The 25,343-nt window shown below is 40.8% G+C and overlaps 1 protein-coding gene across 1 annotated transcript in view; it reads right to left on the reverse strand.

The window, feature by feature from the left end:
- LOC136008649 (ethanolaminephosphotransferase 1-like) overlaps positions 1 to 25,343 on the reverse strand; it is a 51,465-nt gene that overhangs the window by 3,440 nt on the left and 22,682 nt on the right. Inside the window, exons 4-8 of the mRNA XM_065668218.1 lie at positions 24,711 to 24,785; positions 20,037 to 20,305; positions 14,293 to 14,401; positions 4,035 to 4,083; positions 1,732 to 1,912 (exon numbers count right to left, since the gene is read on the reverse strand). Of these exons, the coding sequence (XP_065524290.1) occupies positions 1,732 to 1,912; positions 4,035 to 4,083; positions 14,293 to 14,401; positions 20,037 to 20,305; positions 24,711 to 24,785 (683 nt within the window). The remainder of the gene's footprint in view (positions 1 to 1,731; positions 1,913 to 4,034; positions 4,084 to 14,292; positions 14,402 to 20,036; positions 20,306 to 24,710; positions 24,786 to 25,343) is intronic.

Below are 25,343 nucleotides of genomic sequence, written 5' to 3' on the forward strand. Positions count from 1 at the left end.
CAGTCTAAGTTCACATTTTTAAAACCAGTTAAGCACACGGGGGTGTTTTACCTGGTTTAGACTCCTTAACAAATGTGCCTCATGTACAAAATGCCCTTTACCAAAAAACCGAAAAGGTATTTAGACACGTGAAATATTTTATCAATTTTAGCTTCACTTAGAGTTTAAATGTGGTTAAAAATAGCTTTCATGCTTTCTGAAAGCTGTAGAAGAGTGGAAAATCAGTCATTCGTTCCCTGTGCAGCGCCTGAAACCCTGTGACAGAGCAGTAGGAGTCTGACCATAGGCAAAAAACTACTGGCTTTACTGTCTGCGCTGTGGAAGCTGAAGAATGCAAAGATAAGCCATAAAAACATGATTACCTTCTTGCATTACCTGTGCAAGAAGTGAGCATTGGCACCTGGTGTCAATAGTTCTTCTTACAAAGCATTATCAGTGTTTTGACTCTTTTTAATAATACTGGTTTTGTGAGTCCTTTGGGAATCATTGCAGGGGCTGTCAGAAATTAATAAAGCAATCTGGACACTGTAATTTTTCTGGCTGAATAATGGTACCCACCCAGAGGTTGGGTTTCACATTTTTTTAACCAGTATTACGCCATGTGAAGTACAATACTCAATTCAATTGCTTATCAGTATTTGGAGCAGTTCACCTTCAGTGTACGACCGGACCGCAAAACTGGACTATACCCTGTGCTCCTCCCCCAATTCCTTATTCCCCCTGGTCCTGAAGCACTGACTGACACTACAAATGAGGCAAAAGCAGCATTAGGAGATGAAAGCACGGGAGTCTGGAGAGGCAGACTGGAAAGAAAAGGTAAGGCTATGGGACTGTGCCCTTGGGATGGGATGCGCTTTTCCATCTACCTCACCTATTGTTTGCAATGCCACCCTGACTGTGCTGAACTTAAACCTCTAGCAGCTGTGGTCTGTACTCCTGGTAGATCCTTAGTGTCTTCTCTCTTACTATCTCCCCCTGAAGAATGTACTTCCTAATGAAGTACCTCCTGTGTCTGAGCTGTCCCAGCGCGTCAGCCGGCTACCACATCATCCATTGTGCTCCTGCTACAGGGATGGCTGAAGGTCCCCTTCGCAGGACTTACTTACCCACTACATCCCCTCCTCTTGGACCCCAACATGTGCCCCTGAGGGCTTCCTAAGTGGGAGCTGTGACAGTTGTGCTGGGGTGGTTTGCTCAGACCTGGGTATTTCTGAGACTTGCTCTATGAGTTAACCTCAAAGTAAGGTCTGAGCATCTCGCAATTCGTAGTCTACAGAACAGATGATGGAAACCCAGTGTTAGACTATCATGGAGGAGAAAAGCATTGCTATGTCTTACTCTGATACTGAAGGAAACATGTATAAGGGACCAGAGGAAGTGAAAGGAAAATACAGGCTTGGTTTTCATTTTTTAAATGCTACAAATCCCAGCTAACACCCATACATTTTTAATGCTTGCTTCCAAAATGTTGAAAATTTCAGCTAACGCACATACATTTTTAACTCACATGAGCCTCTAATACTGCAGTAGATGTTTTGGTAAAAGAAAAAAAACAAGTCCTAAAGAATATGCATTGTACTTACTGCCTAATAAACTGCCGTCTACTCAGAGGTAGAAGAGCTGTGTGATTCTGCTCAGTTTTAGCTACAGTTTCTGTTTCCTTCTCTTTGTTCACGTAAAAGTAGAAAGCAGTCTCTAAATAATACCACCACCACTAACAAACATACTTACAATAACGTTTGAGAAAGCAACCCCAACCATCCATAAAAACAGTCTTGGTTGCTTTGCTAGTATGTCGACTGGAGATAAAGCCACCCAGACTGTAAGAAGCATGAACAGCAACAGAGGTGACACAAGAGGTAGGAGTCCTTCATACAACGAGTTATTCCTCAGTGTTTTCTTCAAATGTGCTCTGTAAATAAATACAACGGTTTTATGGAGTAAGAAAATGTATCCGTTCCATTTTTGCATAGCCCGAGAATTCATCTTGAAGCACAACAACTACCTGTGCAAATGTGCTGCGTACGCAGGTATTTTCTGAGAAAGTGTAGGATACTCAAGTAACATTTGTTTCTGGAGTAAAATTATATTGGTTTATTCACATCGCTTCTGGTCAGCTTCACACACTCATCATTGCCTGGCAATGGACCCCTAAGCTTAACACAGAGTGAGCCGCAGTACTCTGTTGTAGTTGTCACCCAAATGCCCAGCGTGCAGGCTTGCTGTGAATTCAAGATATGTATCTATTTAGAGGATGAAACTTCTGATATGAGACATTGAATTACTTCCCTCAGTATCCCCCATGTTTTCAATGGCAACAGAGTCAAGCACGTGGCTGGCACACATTGCTGTTGTTTAGATCTTCAGGTGATGCTGCCAGACAATCCTGTAGTGTTGCCAAAGTGTAGCCTAAAGGGGAGGCTTTTTTGACTAATTAGAGTACAGGAAAATTTATGATTCATTGTGTTTTCTTGGCTATTTTAAGCTGTCTTCTAAAGGTAGTACCATTAAAGGTAGTAAATGGCTATTTTCTGTCAGCTAGGAAAAAGATAACTCTAAGATCAACAGCTCTTTTGTGTATCTTGCATCTTTTTCACTCAAGCAAAACTCACTGAGAGATTATAAAAGGCATAGGAGGTTTAACTTATTAAAGCTCACTACCATTGAACCATTTCTTCATATAAATATCTCAGAAGAGCAATTCTGTGTACTAGGAAATGTCCTGTTTAAAATCTCTGAACACTTGTATTTATAGAAACATCTAGACAAAAAAAACAATTCATATCTTTCTCATTCCAAAAAAGAATATTCTTCTGATAAAACCGCAACTGCGAACAGGCAGCAGGATGAGGAAACTGAGGAGATGACTGGAAACTCAAATCCCTCACCACCAAACAGCTTGTGTGTGCATCCTTTAAGCAAACCTGACCGGATGTTTGAAATTACTGTGCTCTTCTGTTCAGAGGAGTCATAAACCCACCGGAAGGGTTGAGAGAAACTGTGTCGCATGATGACTTGAAAAGGAAAACACTAAGAAGTCCTGACATGAGAGAAAAGAAAGCAAATACTAAATGTTCACCTGGTTAAATGCTGCTGCTGCCACGGACTGCCATGCCCAAGGTGTTTCCCTCCTTCTCCCAGTCTTCCCTGAACCAGAGTCCCTTGCATTACTGGTCACCAGCCCCCTCCTACTGCTGCTCAGCCTTTCTGCCTGTCCTCAGCCTTTCCTGCCCCACATCTCCTGGCTCTCCACTCTTCCTGCCCCAAAATGGGGTAATTCATGTTTTTATTGACTACACTGAGTGCTGCAATGTGAAAAGGGCTGTGTAGGAGTGATGTGTTATTGTCTTATAGTCTCTCTAGAATTTATATCTTCATATTAATTTCCACTAATTCCTGAAGACAGGCAGTGACAGTCCCTCCTCCAGGACACTTAGGACCTGAGAGACCTGATGTGACAGATGAGGGAAATGAGCTAGCAAATACTAGTGCAACGCAGGCAGCATTAATGAAAATAGGCTGTCAGAGTATAAGCTGGCCATGTATAAAATCCCTAGGTGCAGCAAACCAGCACTGAGATGTAATCACAGCTTGCCACCTGCTTAGCTTGTGTCTGACGGCAATCATGTGCAGACTTCATACAGAGGAGAGTTTTACAGAAGGGTGTGGAAGACAAGAAAGTAGTTCATGGAGTGCAGGATGACCAGCTACAGAATTTCACCTAGCACAGGTAGAAGGTAAAGCCACATTTGACTGCAAATAAAATGGATTGATGGTAACTACAGAGCTTTCATCAGTGTGAGACTGCCTGGAGAATGGCAAGTGAAGGGAAAAGGAGTTACAAACATGGAAAAGAAACCACTCAGGTTCAAAAAACTGACCAGAAAACCCTTTTACTATGTTAGCAGGACAGCATCTGGCTGAAAGAAGCTAGGCTACTTCAAGCGTTACATTTATTTCTCAAGTGAGGAAACCCTTAAATATACGTAATTAAATGGGAGGGAATAGAATTCGTTTAATGCTAATTCACTTACCTGTAAATGTTGTACAGTGTTTGTGGAAATGAAAGAAATAAACTGAAACCTGGAAGAGAAAAAGATTGGTATGTAATGAGAGACAGTTCTGCTACACTGATCACCTCAGAGCTCTCTCATACGGTAACAGAATTAGTGTGCTATTTTAAAAATGACTTGGTATTCCTGTACTCATTACCGGACACAAACTGAGTTTGGAGGCTTCAGGCAATAATGAAACCCTCCTCATTCCTCCAAAAGTTAGCGGCTAGAAATAGTAGCTGGTACTGATTTTCTTGAGCAATGAGTGACATTTCTTTAATTCTGATGTAGTTAGTAGGTAGGATCAATTATTTATCAGACAGGTTCCTCTGCTGGGCCCAAGAAACAGCATAGCCCCATTTTGCTTAAGCTGCGATCTGTTCACGTAGGAAAGAAACCCCACCAAAAACCTTGCCATGGAATATATAAAGGCAATTAACCTCAAACAGAGCTGCCCACATTACTGGGGAAATAACGGGTTTGTAGTTCAATATACTAAGGTGCAACTAAAGATCTGCTTTGCTGCTACAGCAGCTGAAATGAGTTAATTTCTGTGATACAGCCATCATCTGAATCAGTGAGGGGCTTTACTACATTTTTGTAATACAGCTGTGACCTTTCTGGAGCTCAGCTTTAACCCACACAGGACAAGGAACTTGCCTTTGCTAACACTGTGTCTATCTGCATCAGGGCTGGTATTACCAATACAGCTGCCAGCAGCCCTAGAGCTGCCGAAGACCCAGTTGCACCCTGTCTGACACCCACACTGGTCCACCTAAGGGTCAAAGAAGTCCTCCAGCAAGAAGTGGAAGTGCAAGGTTTAAACAAAAAAGCCACAGGATCAGTCAGCCTAACTGGGTGAAAAGATATATAAGACTTACATATCTTTTCTTATCGTATCTTAATCTCTGTTTCCATGCAGAAATCTGGTTTGTGTTCTTTCCCCTATTTTCTGTGTATTAAGAGCTTTTCCCTGGTCTATTTGCTGCTTGGAGACTGCTCTAAGTAACATGTTTCTGCCTGGCTTTTATATTAAAAGACATGAGGATTGTTTTGGTGCACTACATTAGTACAGAATTCCTATTTTGTTACGGGCAAGTAAAGCACTCTGATATTGTAAACCTTCTGGTTTTACCTTAAAAAAAAAATCTCATTTAAGAAACATAGTGCACTGTTTGTATAGAAAAGTAGCAATCTTCAATCTCATTATTAAAAACAATTATTGGAAATTAGGAAAAATAAGAACTAACAGAGGAAAGAACTCATTTCAGAGGACTTTTTACTGGGGCTAACATGGCATAGCAGAGTCTTGAGAAATGACAGTGTTTACCATTCAGTCCTCATCAAAGACATACCCAAGTGTTTAGCATGCTCTGGCCACGCTGTCAACTTAGGAGAAGGAAAACTCAAAAAACGCAAGAATAGTGGAGATGTGAGTGCTCCATCCCTGGCGGTGTTCAAGGCCAGGTTGGATGAAGCCTTGTGTGGGATGGTTTAGTGAGAGGTGTCCCTGTCCATGGCAGGGGGGTTGGAACTAGATGATCTTGAGGTCCCTTCCAACCCTAACCATTCTATGATTCTATGATTCTATGTTGGAAAACAGGAGCAGTAAAAAGGGATACAAGAGATCATCTACTTCTCCATTTTTTTCTGTTTGTCTTTTAAAGAGAAGGAATCAAAGAACTGGGAGGAAAAAAAGACTATCCAGCCTGTAAACGATTTCAGATACCACATTTTTACCTCCTTAGCACAAGTAAGATAAAGAACCCCGATGCTTTACCATGGCAGAAACTCCTTATCCAACAGCTGAAGGATGTGCAACTGAAGGAATATCCAAAGAATTTTGTAGCTATATTTCTCAGACTCCCATGCTTAGTACCTTCAGAGCGATCTGTCTTTAATGTGCACCCCAGTCAGCTATGTTTCCTATTAGGCAGGGAGGGCTAGTTGAATAAAATCTTGAGTTACGTACAGCAGTTCCAACATCTGCATCACATTAGAGCAGACATGAGACAAAACATTGACTCTTGAGGTTAAATCTAAATTTCCTGCTGCAATCCTGAAGTTTGATTTGTTAGGAGAAAAGCAACTGAGAGGGACAGAAATAGAGACTAGAACTAGAAATAGAATTCAAAGAGCAGTGGCTGCCAACAATTTGTTCTTTTTATGAAGTGCCATTTTAGTCAGAAATAACACACTGACCACAAACAATCCCCCAGTTAGCTAAAAGCCACTTTCCGAACGGGGCAGTTGCACCAGTTACTCCTCTGTATCTTCATATGGCTTCTCTTCTAGCAGCGCGAGAGCTGCCGATGCAGGAGGGAAAGCAAAGGGTGTTCCCCTGTTTCTTATGGGATTTTCAAAATTCCATCATTTCCTACAACATGTTGCTTTCCCATCTTTTTTTAGCGAAGGAGGCCTGGCTTGGGGGCTGCTTTTGGTAGTCATTAAGTCTGCCTTTTAATTGGCATTAAGGATCCCATTGTGCCCAGGAGCTACACTGGTTTCCGCATTGCTGCCATTCCCTTCTGGTCTGGGGAACAAAAGGTGCAGCCTGGAAAGCAAACCCACTGCTGTCTCTGCCCAAGTGATGATGATGATGATGGAGCTTTTTTGGGGTGTTTTTTTCTTTTCTAAGTCCCAAAACGCACATTATTTTTTTTAAGTCACTAAAAATCAAGTTTAGTGCATTAGACATTTTTAACACATTACAGAAAATAGAACTTCTCGAGTGCTATTCAAACTGCTACTGCTTGCCCACTATTTTTTAATTCCTCCTTTAGTATTTTCCCATTTTCAGCTGATTTACATTCTGAGACCCAACTGTAAGAAGACAGGCCTGTATTAAAGGCAAAAATACTAAAGCACAGATGGGTGGCACAGATACAGGGAATTGTTGTGTCACACTAGGCTGAAGGTATCAAGCTCAAATCCTTGGATTTAGGTACAATCCTGTAGTCAGTCCCTTGCCTTGCACTCTCTTGACTCCCTTTTCAGAGAAATAAGCATTTGCAAAGCTCCTATTTTGTACATATTAAACAAAGAAACAGACAAACAAACTAACAACAAAACCCAAACGTCAATCCATTCAGGATTAGAGACATGCCAGGAATAAAGGCATTATCTTGTTTTATAAATATATATGCAGAAACACACAGATATATACACACACATACACAGATATGCATATATATATACCCACGTGTGTGTAAAAGGGATCAAAATAGGTAATTCCCGTCAATTTTAGTGACAACTTTAGATCCATTGGGTAATTTCAAATTCAGTTCTAAAATGGTAGGATGTTGTGTGATATTGATGAGTGATTTAAAAAGAAAACCCCAAAACACTACCACAATACAATTTGTTCCCTTAGTCCTGACTAACAGTGATGTATTTAGGTTCAGTTATATGAGGGCATCTTAAACCCTCATGTAACTAAGCTGAAAGGCTAATGAAGATAGTCAGGTTGTTTCTGTGACACTGCAATTACTTAGTGTGGCTGATATACCTGAGTTAACTTAGACATTTGTGCAAAACACAGACTTGCTCATTGTAAAGAAAGAGACGGTATGGCCAGAAATGAGCTGCTGACACCACTGTCAGTTCTAAAAGATGCTATTTCAGTAATTAAGAGAACAGCCCCACACTGGCATTCAGACAAAGGCAGGAAGCCTGCTGCAGGTGCCCGCATTCCTGAATACACCAAACATCACAGACTGTAAACACCATGGCATAAAGAAGCAACCTCAGGAAACTAGCCAAGACACCTAAACCACTATTTTCAAACAGATTATACTGCTTCAAAAAAAGGGCAGTGTTTACCCTATCTCCACACCTTTGCTATCATACACTGCATTTGTCGTTAAGGTCCTGACAAGTGAGCCATCCTCAGAACATTGTTGAGATATTATCTGTTTAGAATTGACTCTTCCTTACAGTTAAAAGTTCAAAATGAGACAGTGCAATAAAGAGATGCAGTTTTGTGAACACCACAATGGAAACACGGAAATTCATTCAGGAAAGAACCCTTCCATCCCTGCTGTGCTCCCCCCCAAAGAAGGCTTTCCCAGTGCATTCCTCCCATTTGGGAGGCAGTGAAGAGGTCTGCACAGACCTTCTCCAGGGCATACTGCAGAAATTGAGCTCAGTAAAAATCAACTCTTTAACTGCAGGCAGTTGCAGTTGCATTTCAGCCTGCAAATGAAATACCATAACCCTCCTCTTTTGTTCTTTAATTGCTCACACCTCCACGTAGCCTTCTTCAGTTATACTGCTTGGTCTTCCTGTCTCTAGGTTAATAATTCATCATAGTCAATGTTTCCTTTAAAGAAAAGGGATGTTATCATTAATCTTTCTTAGCCACCAGACAAAAAAGAAAAAAACAACCCAAATTTAGGTCTCAATATTAGCTTGGAAAATGAATGCTTTTCCCATGTTTTTTCTAATTTCTTCCACATTCAGAGCCACTAGACCCATGAAAATATGTTAACACACTGAATGTTTAGCACACTGCGCAGTGCCTGGAAGTAAGCTTCATTAAAAGGTGAACGCTCAGAAGCACTTGTAACTTGAACAGCAGCTTTTTGTGGAACAGCGTGATGTTTCTCAGGCACCTCTTGAGAAGACAACTCTTTTAATTGGCTGTGCAAACAGATAATTGCATATTAAGCTGTCCACTACATATAAAATTATGCTTTATTATTATTTAAAAGGGCAAACTTAGAACCACTTAGTAATTGAAGAAAAAATAAGCTTAGAAAATTAGTGTATGATCGTCAGACTTAATTGAGCCTGTGAAGTCTGAATACATTAAGCAATTGAAGGACAGACGAAAAATACACCCAAACAGATCTACACAATATGAAGTGATTTTACAAGGATTAAGAACCCAGTGTAAACATAAGCAGTGTCTTCAGGCACAAAGCTGATGCGTGTTTAGCATCTAGGCTACTTCTTGAGTACAAAGTCTGTAAAAGGATGGATTTATCCTGCCTGTTGATTCTATAGCTTATTTTCAGTGTCTCAGGAAGCACACACTGCATTTATCTCTCTTGAACTGAGCTGTAAACTAACAATTAACATTTGGAGGGATTTAATACAGACCGAGAAATTAGTTTGGTTCTTTGATGTAGTCGTGTTCACACAGCACATAATTCTCTTTTTTTGGGCACAGCAAGAACTGAGCACCGGAGAATCAATGTCTTTATTTGAAAAGCCCAGGCTAGCTTCCAGAAGGACTCCACCAGGTGAGCCCCCTTGTTTGACTCTTCTGGGGCTCCCAGCACCCACGACGTGACTGCTCACAGCTAACACCACCAAGCCCATTCCCACTTGTCATTAGTATCCCGTGACACTGCTCTGCCTCCGGCCTTCAGCGCTCTGGTTTTCTGGGTTTATTGTTCTGACTGGTTTGGATGAGTTACTCCAAACATGACCTCAACCACTTTTTATGTATATCTCAAGTGACAGGTGAGTATTTCACGCCCTTTACTTCAATGAAGTCTCGTACAATCTGTCACAACAATGCTTTCATAAATGTTAAATTGGTGACAGACACGTAGAAGCCAACTCACTTTAACCACACTTTTCAAACCAGGCTAGTCAAAGCCTGTAGGAGTGATAGCATTTTGAAAACATATCACTTAACATTTAATCATTCAACTATCCATCAGTAAGGCAGAACCATCAGCTGCTTTGCAATGGGAACTATAGGAAATCACTACAGAATGACTTCATCCATATGGGACAGAAACAATTTATAATGTGACCATGGCCTCCTAAACATTTTCTGACACTGATAAAAAGGCAGGCTGCTGTATAATTACTCACTGCAAGGACTTTTGTGTCCTACTTTGATACATAGGCTGTAGGACAGTGTAAGGACAGGGCACTAGTTTAGATGGATTAACTGTGCTTTCCTACTGTGAAGGAATTCAAATACTTAGCACGTTTCAAATCTTGTGGGTTGGTCTCATCATCAGGTTTTTGCTGCTTTTATGTTTTCATTTATGTGTTTACTCTTTGTTTTGTACACTTCAATAGCTCGGAGAAGGAGTGAACCTCAAGGAACACACACTCTGCAAAAGTCAGCACAGAACCCATTCCAATTCACATCACAGGAAAAAATTCTGACTGCTTTGGCCCCATCTCCAGAAGAAAGTTCAAGTTTCAGCTCTCTGACAGATGTTACTATTCCATTCACATTTCATGTTCAAACCTGCACTCTGAAAATTCGCTTCAGCTTTGCCATAGGGGCCTCAAATGTGCCACCATCTCTGGATCACTGAACTGTCTGCCCCATGTGCCACACACTGATGCAGCACAACATTTTTGATTCACACCTTATTGGTCCTTTACCCACAATGCTTATTCTTGTGGTTGCAATAAATACTGATGAGGAGCCAGAATCTTTCTGTGAATCCGAAGTCATTTTTCCAACCGAGCTTCCTAAGGAAGCTGACATTTTGAGAGATAAACATGCTTGTTTATGTGCATGCCATCATAACTTCTGCGTCCTCTGGTCAATTCTGAATAAATTTAATGAACCAAAAGAAATTTGCGGTAAGTTGTATGGAAATGAACAGCAGGTAGAGGAAACCAGATATATAAATGTCTCTAGTGAGGAAAGGACTGTGGCCTGAACATTATAAAATCTATCTCATAGAGAGCAAGTATGAATGTCCCAAGAATGGGGAAATGCTTCATTCAGAACATGTACCTATTAGAGTTCATTTAATTACAATGTGAGACAGAAACCATCATCAATAGTAATGCTGTTCCTTGAGCTACTACGTCTACCTGTCAGTGAAAACCTTCTTATAAAGTCTATAGCACCACAGACTTCATGTGAGGAATTGACTGTTTTAAAATGCTTATTGTAAATATTTTATATTGCTCTCAACCTGATGGCACAGTGACAAGGAATGCTAGGCATTCAGGATACCCTGGAGGGGTGAAAATAAATGATAGCTCTCACCCCAGCGCTGCCCTTTGAAGGGACCCTAGTTAGCCAGATAATGCTATGGGACAACTGTGGTTAAATCCCAAGAGAGCTTTTGGAGTGTCATCCACAGGAGCCTTGCTGAGAGCAGAGGTAATTAGTTCCAGCTGAGCACACAGGCACATCACTTTAGAAAGGTCTGGCTGCTTTTGCACTAGCAGAAAAGGCATTTCTGCCTAGCAGCCAGGACAACGCACTCTGGAAACAGGAAAACGGCCTTCCTCATTTGTTTGGGGTCCAGCTAGGTGTGTATTTTGGAGCTGCAGGATGGAATTGCATTCACTGCCTGCGAATTACAGTGGACAAGTGAAAAGTTCCCATAAAATACTGTGCAGAAGTTTGTCTGATTCACAGGGGAGTCCTCCAAGATCTCTGTTCAGCAGCCTGAGACACGGCCTCCCTACAGGTGTTCACAGTGTGCTAGAGAGTTCCCAGGGACATACGTAAAGCTCTCTCTTGGGAAGCTTTCTTAAAACATCTAATCTAAACACTGCCATTGCCGCACTTTTATGTATATCTTTGTGTGGTCTGGCACCTGATAAAAAGTCCATTATTTATGTCACCTGGTGATACCACTGCTTCCTTGAAGGAGGTGCATTTGCAGAGTTCATCCTTAGGTTATACGTGGGCTAGTCTTCCTGTTTGATGGGGTTTTTTTCCCAGGAAACTCTTGGAAAAACGTCTGAAAACCTCCACTCTTGTGCATCTCATTTGGATGCCTTTCCACTACAGAAGGTACTAGCTAAAGCCCAGCTGTTCTTGGAGAAGTGACGGCTCAGCAGCTGAACTCCTGTTGTGTGCAGAACAGTAAAAGCGTGAAATGAATGCCAAGTATTGATGGAGCAGCTACAGATTCATTGTTAGAAGGACCACTAGTGACTACTAAATGCCATCAGATGGTTAAGGACAGCCAGTTACAGTTTAATGGCTCCTCTCAAGGTCCTGGGAAACTAACTCATAAAAAGCATCAGGGGCCCACTACATCGCTTTGTTTTTTAACTAGCCACAGAGGCATTTAACTGAGCATGCCAGAGAGGGGGCTTTCTGATACAAATAGATCTGGCTGAGCAGGACACACTTGCTGCAGCCTCTCTAAGGGAGAGAAAATAATTCCACCTTCCTGTCTGCTTAGCTGTTGGTGTAGGTTACATCAACACTTTTCCTGCAGTCGCAGTGGAGTCCCGCAATTTACTGCAAGCTTCCAAAAACTTCATATATCCATATTCACTGCACACAGCTTATCCAATGATAACCGCTATTGCTGAGCTGAGATTCAAACCTGTGCTTTCTGGATCAGCATGATCCTCAGTGGAAGGAGTCTACTTTTTTTTTTAATATTTAAATTTAGTGTCTGTTTTTAAGAGATTTACCATGCACTGTGACAGTTTTGTAACGTAGAGTCAAGCAAGATCATTTCTTGCATACTTTAAGCCCATATTTAGCTATAATTAAGCAGCAGGAGTGGCTCTGTTAATGGCATTGTGGAGAGAGTGTGAGAGTGTGTTTTAAAATTAATCTTTTGGCTCTTACTTGTGCCTACTCTGCTGAGGACAATGCTGGAGGAAATACTCAATTCTCTGCTCACAGTTCCATTCATGCAAGTGTACCACATCAGACGGAAGCAGTACTTCTTTCTAATGCTAATGGACTAGTCCATCAAACCTTGCTTTGCAGCTGGTTTTGGTGGAATATGAAAAAGGATGCTCATTTCTGCAGATCTGATGACATTGACACGCTTCCCTACCACAAACCTTCCTAACATGTGGAGCAGTTTGCATTAAACCTTCATCCATGGCTTCCCAAGCACAAGGGAAGACATCAGTGTACTCACTGAACTGGCTGTCGTGTGTCTTAGTGACAGGAACAAAAGCAGCCATGCGTGTAGCACAGAACAAGCGTGTTCAATGGACTTGCCCATGATAGCACATCATGCCATCGCAGGCCTAACCTGCTGCCTGTGGGCAAGCCAGCATCCACCTCTCTCGGACTTGCGATACCCCTTCAAGGGCACAAATCACTCCCCATCCGTCTGCCCTGCAGCCACTAGAGGGCATGTTACAGCTACACCTCTGACAAGCTGAATAAATCATAGATTGCTGAAAAGGCAACCACTGTTTTATTCCCACTTTCTTTCCTTCTTTTCCTCAGCGTGCCTAAAACAGGCCTGACAAGAAAAAGACTATAGAATACCCTTGGTTACACAGGGTCAGTTTTACTCTGGGTAAAGCACAAAGGTCTGCAAAACCATGTGCTTTTACACTTGTACTCATTAGAGAGCACAGCCTGCATGCAGGGTCCTTTCCAATCTGGCAGTTCTAGGAAGCACTGCTGAGGCTGGAGGCAGTCCCTGCTGTAGACCTCACCGTGATAAAGGGTGTTGAGAGCACATGTCAATGCAGTGGATTCAAATGCCCCCCTGAAATGCTCAGATGGCTCTTAGTGTCAGCACTGGGTGGGCATCTATATCCAAGTTCTCCATTTGGCTCAAGGACTGAAGAAGCTTCCTGGGATGTAAGTCTAAACTCTGTTCAAATGGGGTTTTTGTTTCCTCTTCGCATCACTTGCATGCTTATATAAAAATCCCTCAAATTTACATGCTAATTTATACACCTTGCAAGCAACACACCAAAGCCATTTTGCACACACACATTTTTAGCTAAGACTACGACAGTTTTAACTCATTAAAATGTAACTGCTCTCGTTCTCAGTCTAGCTATAGCAGTTGAAAAATGTTCAAGGCTTATTTCAAACTACACAGACAGCTTCAGATGATGAGCAAAGAGACTATCACTGTGTATGAAAAATGCATCACTTCTGCTCTGAAAGTAAGTCTAAAGAAGAGCTTAGAATTCACCTGGTTCTTTTCAGTTCTACTTTTGTGCCTTATAAGACTATTTAATGATGTCTTTATTCCTTCTATCTATAATGTTTTGGAGCATAGTGTGCTGCAGGCCAAAACATTAAACTTATAATATGTGTAAATGTGAGTGACATGTTCCAGACAAAGAACACTTTTTGTATTATTTATGTGTAACAGTTAGTAATTCAGTGAGGAAAAATGTTCCCAAAATTATCTCCTTTTTCAAAGTTTTCCAGTTTTAGTCTTTTAAATCAGCCCCATTCATGTGGGCTTTTTAGACTAAACAACACTTACAAAATACAAAGAAGGAAATAGAAGAAGTATCTTGTCAAAATAATTAAAAAGCAGTACAGTTTTGCATGGAGTTGGACACTTACCTATAAGTAAGATTACTAACGCGTCTGTAATGTAAAAACCAAAGAGAAGAGGCTTGTGCCAGACTTCTACACCAACAGAACCTGTGAGCAGATATGCTGCTATTAATACCTATAGGAAAAAAGATAATGTAGTTTTAATCCTTTACTTCTAAAGACATGGAATTTAGCTTATCATCTTAATACAAGCTGTTATTTTCCTCCTGTCTCCACAATACAGGACCTTATGCTACCATTCCAAAACACGTACTTCTAAGCAGTGAAGCAGCTTTCAGGGTCACAGAGTTATTTAAAACACAGGAAATGTGGGGAAAGCACGTAATTTCCCTGCAATGTGTGCATCTGTTTGCATTTGGTAAATATTACAGACTTACCTTTTCAAAACACACAAATTCCTAAATGCCTTTTTAATGCCAGGTCCCCCCAGTGTACATGCACCTTCTTGTATCTCTACACAGACTTCAGAATTGGCAATGTGGTTATTCTTGCAGCTCAGCCCCCTGAACTGGTCATATCAGAATAACTGAGAGAGGAAAAAAAAACCCTAAGCTCACCTGAAATAATAATAATTGATTTAATGTAAATAAATAAAAAGAAGGGGAGTGAGCTGAAGCCTTCCCTGATATTTAATTTGTTTGACAGATAACATCATTACAGGACACAAAAAGAAACATGTAGTCAAACATCGTTAGGAGTGAAAGGACTCATACCTAAGACTCCCGAGTCCCGCTGAAGTGCCACCAGTTTCTGCAGAGATGTAAATGAAGTTCTTGCTCTCTTTCCAGAGATATTTCTGTGACCCAGCGGAGGTCAGCAATCTTAATGCAGTCAAAACCCTACAGCTCCTATGGCAATACCTTTGACATTTTATTACCTGTAGCGCCTCATACATGGTACAAACTGGAGAAATCTTGCCATTTTAGGTGTGTAACATTCAAATGCAGTAATGATTGTGTTGTAGTCCTTGTACCTGTTGTAGCCCTTGTACCTGTTGTAGCCCTTGTACCCTTAATCCCATGTCCTCGAGGGACCCTGTTCTACCTTGAAACCTGTTTCTTGGTTTAGCCCAGGTCGCCCACTTTAATTTAAAGATACACTAAAAATCTCCTTTTTAGATAACCGGCTGCTTAAGATCACAGATTAGTCGCAAACACTGATGTTGCTTAAACTCCTTATTACATATAGATATTACTATATTTGACTTCACTTGCTTCTCTGAATCTAAATTCAAGATTCTTGCCCTATCAGTGTATAGCTCTTCAAGAGTTTTCCTTGAATTGGCATTTCAGAGTTGGATGTTTGATTCACCTGTGCAAGAACAAGCAGCACAACAGATCTGCAATGGAGAAGCACTAGAATGACAGTTACATATTGGGCCATTGAAGACAATGAGTCAAATTTTGGTCTAAATGAAGGACATGTATGTAGTCAGTTTTGCAACTGACTACAGCAGAGCTACCATTTGGCTTTCTGCAGAAATTGCATTATGTTATGCATAAGACATGAGGGATGGAATCCTGGCTCCATCAAAGTTGATGGCAAAACTCCAACTGGTTCTAATGGAGCCTGAATTTACCCTCACAAGTCGAATTCTGAACAGATTTTTTTGGCAAGTGATAAAAGAGGAACTTCGATATTATCTGTTATTACAGTCAGTACTTTTGGCAGTGCAGTCATGAATATCCCTGTCAGCATACCTCTAGGAACAGGAACATTGATGCAACAGGCTTTGGGGAAATCCCCTGCCCTGGGATTTGGTGATGCAGTACTCACAGGTTAAGATTGCCTCTGATTTAACAGAGGTAGGGTGTGAAAAAACACTCATTGGCTTCAAATTTTTGGCGTGTTCTTTTTGAAGGAGTTGTAACTTTGACTTCACTGGGGCAGTCCCAAAGACCTCCTTTAGAAAGCTGGAAGATGGAAAATGGCTGTGGCCCTTGATCTAAGCTGTATTAGCAGCTGAGTACTTTTTTACTCCTCTCTCTGGCATAGATCAGCTTTACTACTTTTCAGGTACGAATGTAGTCTTTAGTAAGCAAAAATAGTTGCAACCTTTTGCAAAATGGCAAGTCCAAATTAAATACCACAAGTCAGGACTATATAGCAAGTTAGTGTCAGACGTAGACAATCTTGGATTCAACTGCATCTGGCCAGGAAAATCTTTGGCTTGCCAAGGCCTTAACCATGAGGAGGAGGAGTACTTATGCAGATAAAAATCTGTTCATTTGTAGGCCATTTGATATGGCTGAACAACAGGACACCTGGCTTCTGAGCAGTGGCTCCCTACCTTGCCGCAGTTCTGTAAATCACAGCAACATAATCACATTTGTCCCTCTGTAAATTCAGAATGCTTCTTTAATGTGGCACTGGGAAAATTCTATAGTTTTTCTTCTTCCTAATGATCTATCGTTTCTGTTTTACACACAGGTACATTGAGGATGCTGTACGATGTACCACACATTCAAAAATCAAACACTTTTTCATCATTTTGAAAAAATATTCTGGCTGTGCTTTTAAATTTTGTATGATTCCACAAAAAAAAACCCAAAACCCTACTTTAATTTTATTGTAATATTCAATTTCACAAGTGTATTCCGATAGTATTAATTGTTCAAGTGTTGAAACGTTTTCCAGTAACACACTGCTGAAACTGTCTGTGAAAATGACCATATGGCAGGAAGCCTGAAATTTCATTTTATCTGGAACGTTTTGTCTTTAGGTAATATCTTTCTTTGGTTGGGCTTGTGACAAAGTAAAAATGTTTGTTTTCACAAGATGTACCTGAGTATTTCTCACAGAACATAGCAAAGGTTTCTTCTACAGACTTCTCTTCATGACTTTTTGGGGTTTTAATGGGTGTGCTTAGTCTAAGGTGTATGAGAAGTCTTTAGATGGTGTAAAGAGGCTCCTCTCCTGCATCTTTTTCTGCCCTCAGAAGAGTTGGCACAAGGTAGCTCCTTGTGCTGGAGAGAGGAGAGGGGAAGAGTCTTCATTGCTGCGGACACCTCCTCCTTGATTCTGAATGCACAAAGCATTCCTCTGACCAAGCATCTCTCAGACACATTACAGACATTTTTCAAGTTTACAAACCACAGCTTCCTATAAACAGCTGTCTGCTGTAATCAAAGCTAATTGGAGTGCCAATTACAGCCCAGCTACCATAATTAGGTGACCAATTCTGATGAGTCATCAACTGGCAGAAAACTGATCTGCTTAAAGCCCACGGATTTCTCTATCTACAATGAGGTACTTTTTCCCGAGGAACAGCAGCTCTTCTAACACCGCAGTTAACACAGAGCCAGGGAGTGTTTACAGACAGTGGAGCTGACTCAGCAGCGGTGTCCTGGGAGCTACACGCCAGTAATGCTTTCATTAAGGTCAACAGTTATCTGTTTGCACACTTATACTAATTACTGTATTTCCTGACCTTTGTGGTGATAACAAAGTCCAAAGTTCCTGGCTACTATAAAATTTAAAAGCAGAAGCAGAGGACCAGACTACCTGAATGGCTGACATGCTAATGTGATAGCATCATGTTGTTGGTGAAGTTATTCAAGACAGAGCAGAGGCGCACTTGTGCAGCAATTCAGCTAGGAATGCCACAGAGGAAACAGTGAACTAAACGCTGGGAATCAGCCTGAAAGCAGCTTGTGAGTGCTTCTGCTCTCTCTGTCTCTAAATGTGGCTGTGGGAGTATCTGGCAGGTAGGTGGCAGGGAAAAAACAGCAAGGGGAACATTACCTTCCTTACTCATCATCAGCCATTTGCTTAGGTCCTCAGCATCCTCATCACCTCCAAGTAGCTGGAGATGAAGAGCTACCTTTAATAGTGGGTGCATCATACAAAATTTGCTGAATGATTGTATTGCCTTGCCCCTTACAAAACAAGGGCAAGGCAATTTTTGTAGGGGAATTAAGATCTTTTACTAGACTGGTGAGTACAGCTGAAAACAACCCAAACTTTCTGGTGTGTGTGAAATGTAGATTGGACGAATGGAAAAAATACTACCTTGATCTACAAGTCCTGTCTTTTCTTTGTTCATAGGCAATCACAGCTACAAAAGCTGATTTTCACAGGTGGGTAAACTGACATACAGACAACTCAGCAGCACGGTCTTCCTCTGCTGCTGATGACTGTGCATCAAAAAAATCCTTACATTTATATCCTTATCATTTAGACTGTAAGCAAATGATCACAGAAGTTACTAGAAATGAGCATGTGGGACAGCAATTCAGTATCAAAGGGGGACGGGAAATAGCACTTGTTAGCACCTTGCATCCAAGTTAATCAAAGCAGTTTGCAAACTTTCTGAAATCCAGCCTCACCACAAATCTGTCAGGCAAGGAAATGTTACCACCATTATTTCCCAGATGGGAAAGCAGTGACAGAGGCATAGGTCACGAAAAGGCACTGACAAGAGTTAACAGTACTGCTCCACTAATTGATACCCACTCCCACATTTAACCACGAATATCATTCAGATGCTGTAGCAGTCTAAAAGAGCTTTCTAAACATTCACATGTATATCTACAGTGATCATCCGAGCAGCAAGTGAAATAGGTTTGAACATAGCTGTTCTTCTCCTGCTGGAAGAACTTCACTAAGAAACCTTACACAGACATGGCTGAATCTTGCAGACCAGCTGGCTGCCTAATGTCCTAGTCCTGAGCCAACTTCTTCTCCCAGGACCTATTTTGTAGGGGACAAAACAGATGCACCACAGCTGGACCACCATCTCAGAGTTGTTCTCAAACCACTGGATTCTGATTATGTTTACAGCAATACATCTGCAGCCATTAATTTAAATACTGTATTTCCATTAAAGCACATAATTGAATATCTGTCAAACCTATTTTCAATTATATATATTTGGCTGTACCTTTCATCCTATGCCTGTGACAGGAAGATGAGAAGACTGGGACTGTGCTTCTCAGGCTGCAAGAACCTGGCTATCTAAGAAACACATAAGACAGCCCAGAAATCCCACTGCTAGGCCCTTGGCAGTGCACTGAGCTTGTTACTGCTGCCGCTCATTTCTGCACTGAGGCCACCACTCACCATGGTACCCTGGCATGTTTCTGAAGAGGACCACCTCAAGGCAGGGCTGTAAGCCAGTCAAGAACTCAGATGGGGACTGGCTGTGGGCTGATATGTAATTCACATTACTGAATGCCATTCCCAGAGGGGAAACCTCTAATGGTATGACTACATTTTTTCCAAGGGTAAAACTCACTTGAAAACAGTTAATGCTCACTGTATAGGTACAATGCTGCTTCCATCACCACATTTGATGGAAGAGGTAGAATTGAGAAGGTCTAGAGTTGTATAGCTGCATAATTACTATTAATAAATACTACTTGAACTAATTCACATACTGCCTCAGAACCTAGCGTTGGTGGGAAAATTGCTTATGGCTTCAGACAGCACAATAATTTTTGTTGATACCACAAATCAAATGTAGTTAAATGACATTCTTACGAGCATATCTGACTGCTAGGCTTGCTGCAAGCCTTTTTTTGTTCTGAAAGGCAATGAATCTCTGATGCTCACAATTTGCTTTAGAGCATCCCTTCCTTGCAAATGCAGGAAATATTTCTGAATTACTTTTAGGGTTATGCTATTTCACATTCAAAATCTTGGCCAAATATATTTGCCTTGAGCTCTGTTTTTCTATTTCTGTATTATTATGAAAACACTAACACAGTTAAAAAAAAAATAAAACCAAAGCAGGAATGATAAATACTTACCACTTGGCTTATGTCGTATCCCCAAGGAAGGAAAAGAACTCCTGTGTTATATTTCTCCCAGTGTGAACACATAAAGTTAAACAAGACGATGCTTAAATATATATACATTGTATATACAGAAATTCCACTCTTCCCATTGTCCCGGGAACAGACAGAAAAAAAAGAAAGCACTAAAATGGAGGTAGCCCAGCTATCCAGCCCGTGGTCAAATAATTCTCCCAGGGGAGTACTGGACTGAGTCCTTCGAGCGTGTTTCCCATCTATGGAATCTAGAAGGATCGGAAAGGAAAAGAAATACAGAGTTAGAGCACAACAAAAGGAGTAACTTCCTTCACATACACTTCACTACTGCCATATATAACGTATGGGAAAAACACATCAAAGACAGCAAACCGAAGCGCAACTGTGGCTTCAATACCAACATGTTAGGATTGCTTGTAAAATATTTGCTTCAGTTGTCAAATGATTTTTCTGTCCTTGCCTTCACTCTTAAACTAAATGCCACCTTTGTTGTGAGCTTTAGAAAGACATTCGTAATTACTTGTCCCCAGTGGATCAGTTTCTCAATGAAAGCACTGAAAAGTGTCCACAGGACTTCTTACCCATCTATTGGTGTTGTGGACCCTCTGAGACTTCAGACCACTTATGGAGTAGTATCACTAAGGCATTTAGGTTGCCTGATGCTAAATGCCTCCATGACTAACTGTTACATGGCAGCCTCAAAGACCAAACTTCACAAAATGTATTTGTGCGTGTACCTACATAAGATGTTTTAAAGAGTCTTTTGGTTGTAATCAGGATACAAGAGCCAGCAGTGTGCCCAGGTGGCCAAGAAGTCTAATAGCATCCTGGCCTGTATCAGTGTGGCCAGCAGGGTCAGGGAAGTGATCATCCCCCTGTACTTGGCACTGGTGAGGCCGCACCTCAAATACAGTGTTCAGCATTGGGCCCCTCACTACAAGAGAAACTTTGAGGTGCTGGAGTGCGGCCAAAGAACCGCAATGAAGCTGGTGAAGGGTCTGGAGAACAAGTCTTATGAGGAGCGGATGAGGGAACTGGGGAGAAAAGAAGGCTCAGGTAAACCTTATTGCTCTCTACAACTACCTGAAAGGAGGCTGTAGTGAGTTGGGTGCTGGTTTCTTCTCCAACATAACAAGCGATAGAACAACAGGTAACAGCCTTAACCTGTGCCAGGGGAGGTGTAGATTGGATATTAGGAAAAACTTCTTCACCAAAAGGGCAGACAAGCAATGGAACAGGCTACCCAGGGCAGTGGTGGAGTCACCATCCCTGGAGGTATTTAAAAGACCCATAGATGTGGCACTTAGGAACATGGTTTAGTGGTGGACTTGGCAGTGTTGGGTTAATGTCTGGACTTCATCTTAGAGGTCTTTTCCAACCTAGATGATCCTATGATTCTACAAATACCTTACTGTTAAGGTGACTTATATGCTGATCACTAATACTAAAGTTCTTGAAAGATGCCCACTCTATTGGACCTCACTCTAAGGATGCAACTGGACAATACAGTTTGAGTCAATCTGAGAGTTCACTGCTGTTGAACTCTCAGCCTGCTCAGCTGGTGGAAAGACAGCAAACATTACATTTTCTTCAGGGTCACTGAACAGAACTGCCACTGTGAATGGTATAAAAAAGAAGGGAGGTGGCACTAGGGAGGAGCAGTGAATGCAGGGAGGAGGAGGAGAAGGAGGAAGGGGGTTTAGCAGCTGTAACCTTTCTTAGTTGTATTGCCAAACCATAGCCTTAATCTCTTCTCTGAGCCTGGGCTGGTGAGAAATAGAAACATTTTCTTAAAGTGAAGTGTAAATATGCAGGACAAATCTCTTAGGAAAAAGTACACAGAACAAGCCTTACAGATTACTTGTTGCTACCCTAAATCTCAAAATAACATGGAAAATTTCATTTTTCTTTTTAATGTTACTTGGAAGGTACCGTAGCTAATAGTTATTAGTTATTGATCATTAGTAACCCAAAACTGACCAGAGATAAAGCTCAGCAGAGTGAGACCAAGGACTCCACAGCTGCTATAGATCATACGCTACTTACTTCTCCAGATTATTTGGCAGTACTCTGAGTTTTGTTTAATGTAAATATACTTCAGGGATCTAAACCAGGAAAACATGGGTTTTCATTCCGTACAGATTTTAAACCATCTCCCTACTGGAACACCTAAACAGCTGTGAGATCTCCTCCTCTCAAATACAAATCTCTTGGGACAGTTCTTACAACTCTGAAAATTAGAGATCTCATAGAGGATTTCAAATATGAATTGTCAGCATCTTACTGAAATGTGCAGAAAAGAAACTGTATAAGTTTGAGGTTACTGGAATAGTGTTGCTACAAATGTAGAAATTCTTTAGTCTGTTAAAGGATATTTCTGAAACTGAACTACCAAACAGGTATGTAAATATCCCTAAACAGTTTATGGTCTTTTATATCTCAAGAACATTTACCCAAATTGGAAAGAATTAATTTATAGGGATAAAATAGTACTTTAAAAATAAGAATGAGAAAAGATTTGTCTGTTCATACATTATTTTAGGTTGTCCAAAAGAATATTCATACTAGATACTGAAATGCATACAGCACAGTGAAAGAGTGGTTTTCATTTTGCAGGAATCTTAGTTTCACTGAAAAAAGTTAGGTTTATAATGGTGTCATAAAATACAGTGCTTCTAATTCTAAGGAGCATGGAGAAAAATACAGGAACTGTATAACACATATGTAAAATTGGATTTTCACAACCCTTTACCCACATTTTCCATGTGGTTTCACTACCTTTTTAAGAGACTGAAAGTATTTTCTGTTTAAGTTTCAGTTTGAAATCATTCACGCCAACAACGCTGTATGTTCAATAGTGGACATATCCTGTGTCACACTTGCATTGCTTTGGAATTCTTATATTACAGTTTTGTCTCATAGAGGTTTATAAATCTTCAGTTTTATTAAAGTTTATATAACTTTTAAATAGTGGAATTCAAAATATCAGCAAAGAGTACTCCATTTTACAGACAGGAAAAAGATACCAAGCCACCCTAACAAAGGTGGGATAAAAGAGCAGCATGCTAGGGAGTTTGATGAGAGTAACTGTGTCATTAAAAAGAAGCTGAGAGAGATTAAAACTGCGTATTTGGTTAGTTTTTATGGCCCTTTGCAGTCATCCAAAAGGAAAACTTTGGCCATGCAGAATTAAATCTGAGACTAAATATTTCCTGAAGTGGCTTGGAGAGCAGACATAAAAATCTACACATACATCAGTTCATTATAGTTTTGACTGTCAACATCATATTCCTTGTCTTCCCAGTATTAGGAACTACAGGCCTCACTGGCAAATAACATCCATTAAGAACCTCAGAAGCTGAATTTCCAATGAGCTTTCAGTGGTGTCATACACTAACAGCTCCAATATGAATTCCTATTTATAAAACAATAGCCACTTCATTAAATCCCATACAATTACATAGAGAATTATTTTCACAAAAGAAACTGCTGCTTCTGCTAATGATTATAGAGAGCTGTCAGGGAAATCTGACTGGCAGTCAGACTCAAGGGACTGTTGTTCCAGTGATTTTTATGGTACAAAGAAATTCTGGACAAAATAATTTTGGCACAAGCTTGCCACTTGAACAGAAATGCAAAGGCATTTACAATGCAGAGAGAGATGTCTGCACAAGGGGATACTCCCAGGTTAATCAGGATAGCTCTACACGCATGGGTCTGACACCAGAAATGGCCAGCATCTTTGCACAACATTGCAGTGTACATCTAGAACACATATATATCTAGCCTGGGTGTCTTAACTATGGCACAAAAGCATATGGCTACACACTGCAGTGCAAAGTCTTGTAAGAACCAGCTCCAAAGAAAGGGTACATTTACACAGCACAGTGCAGCCTGTGTAAATAGACTACCTTGAGTCCCCCCAAAAATTAACTCTGTTGCACCACGTTGTGGAGAGATTAGTTTGGAATGAGAGGAAGGAAAAAGGCCATGCTAATGTGGATCTCACTCCCGTATCTGCATCAGCTCAGACCTACATCTTCACACCACTGCTCAGCAAGGTGCAATGTAGCTAAAAATAACAGCCACAGTGTGATATAAAAAGTAAAAATGGAATCTGAGACTGAAACTAAGGTGTAGGTGTTACGGGAGAAAAACAGCAACAGGAAATTAAAAAAACCCAAACAACTTCATCTCCACAGGCAGCTCAGGCCCCTCACCACATTCGCACCATCTCTCCTGACACACACCTTAAGCACCGAAGCACCTAACACTTTAAAACCACAATGCTACACTCATTTTCCTTTTTCTCTGCTGTAAAGATAACCATTAAGGTAACCATTATTTTCCCTGTCTTTGAAAACACCCTCCTGTTAATGCTTGTGTCAGGAAACTTCTCACAGCGTCATCACTGGGGGCCAAAGACTTTTATGAAACCAAACAGCAATGACTACTGTTACTTAATGATTTCCATTGTTCCTCTAAAATAATTTGAACTTTCAAGAGGGATAAGAGCTACTGTCATAGAACCTCTAATATATAATTATATTAATTTATCCATGATGCCTTTTCATCTCAACATCAGCAGTAGTGCACTAGTAGATAAAACTATATGAAGATGCCAGACATGTAAATTATTTCATTGTACTTTACCTAAAGCATAAGCACAAAAGGTGGTAAAAGCACTGAACAGCCACACCCAGGTGGGAACAAGTCCAGGACTGGTACCTGGAATACACAGAACAGTGAGTCAGTGTAACGGCAGTTAACATCAAAGAAATCCACTGAGATATACATATACATATGAACAACCTGCCACTGATTAGCCCACTACATCAAACAGATTAAAATAGTCAGTTTTGACCTTAAGTCATCAGTAAGCTCCGTCAAAGAAGCAGTGAGCAGGCTTGAATGTGTATACACTGTAAAGAACAGAAGGTAGAGGGGGTTTGGTTCTGAAATTACTCTTATATTGCACAAAACAATGACAGTAACGAGGCAAAAGCTTTCACAGCATTGGGAAGACTACCCATATACAAATTAGTTAATGTAATACTAAAGGGGGAAAAACAAGTACTTTTCAAGCATGATCATTATTATTAGTGCCAACATGGGGTTTGTGTAGCACTTTTACTGTATAGATCTGAACAGGAATGTATGTCCTTTGGACAGGACAGATATTAGCACCTTTTATTCTTTTTTCCTTGAAAAAACAGAAGAAAGTCGAATTGGACGGAACCCAGAGTTCTCTTATTGCTCTGCCGATAGCAATAATGCAAGGTTATA

This window comes from Lathamus discolor, chromosome 2, assembly GCF_037157495.1.
Source record: "Lathamus discolor isolate bLatDis1 chromosome 2, bLatDis1.hap1, whole genome shotgun sequence".
Classification (NCBI taxonomy): domain Eukaryota; kingdom Metazoa; phylum Chordata; class Aves; order Psittaciformes; family Psittacidae; genus Lathamus; species Lathamus discolor.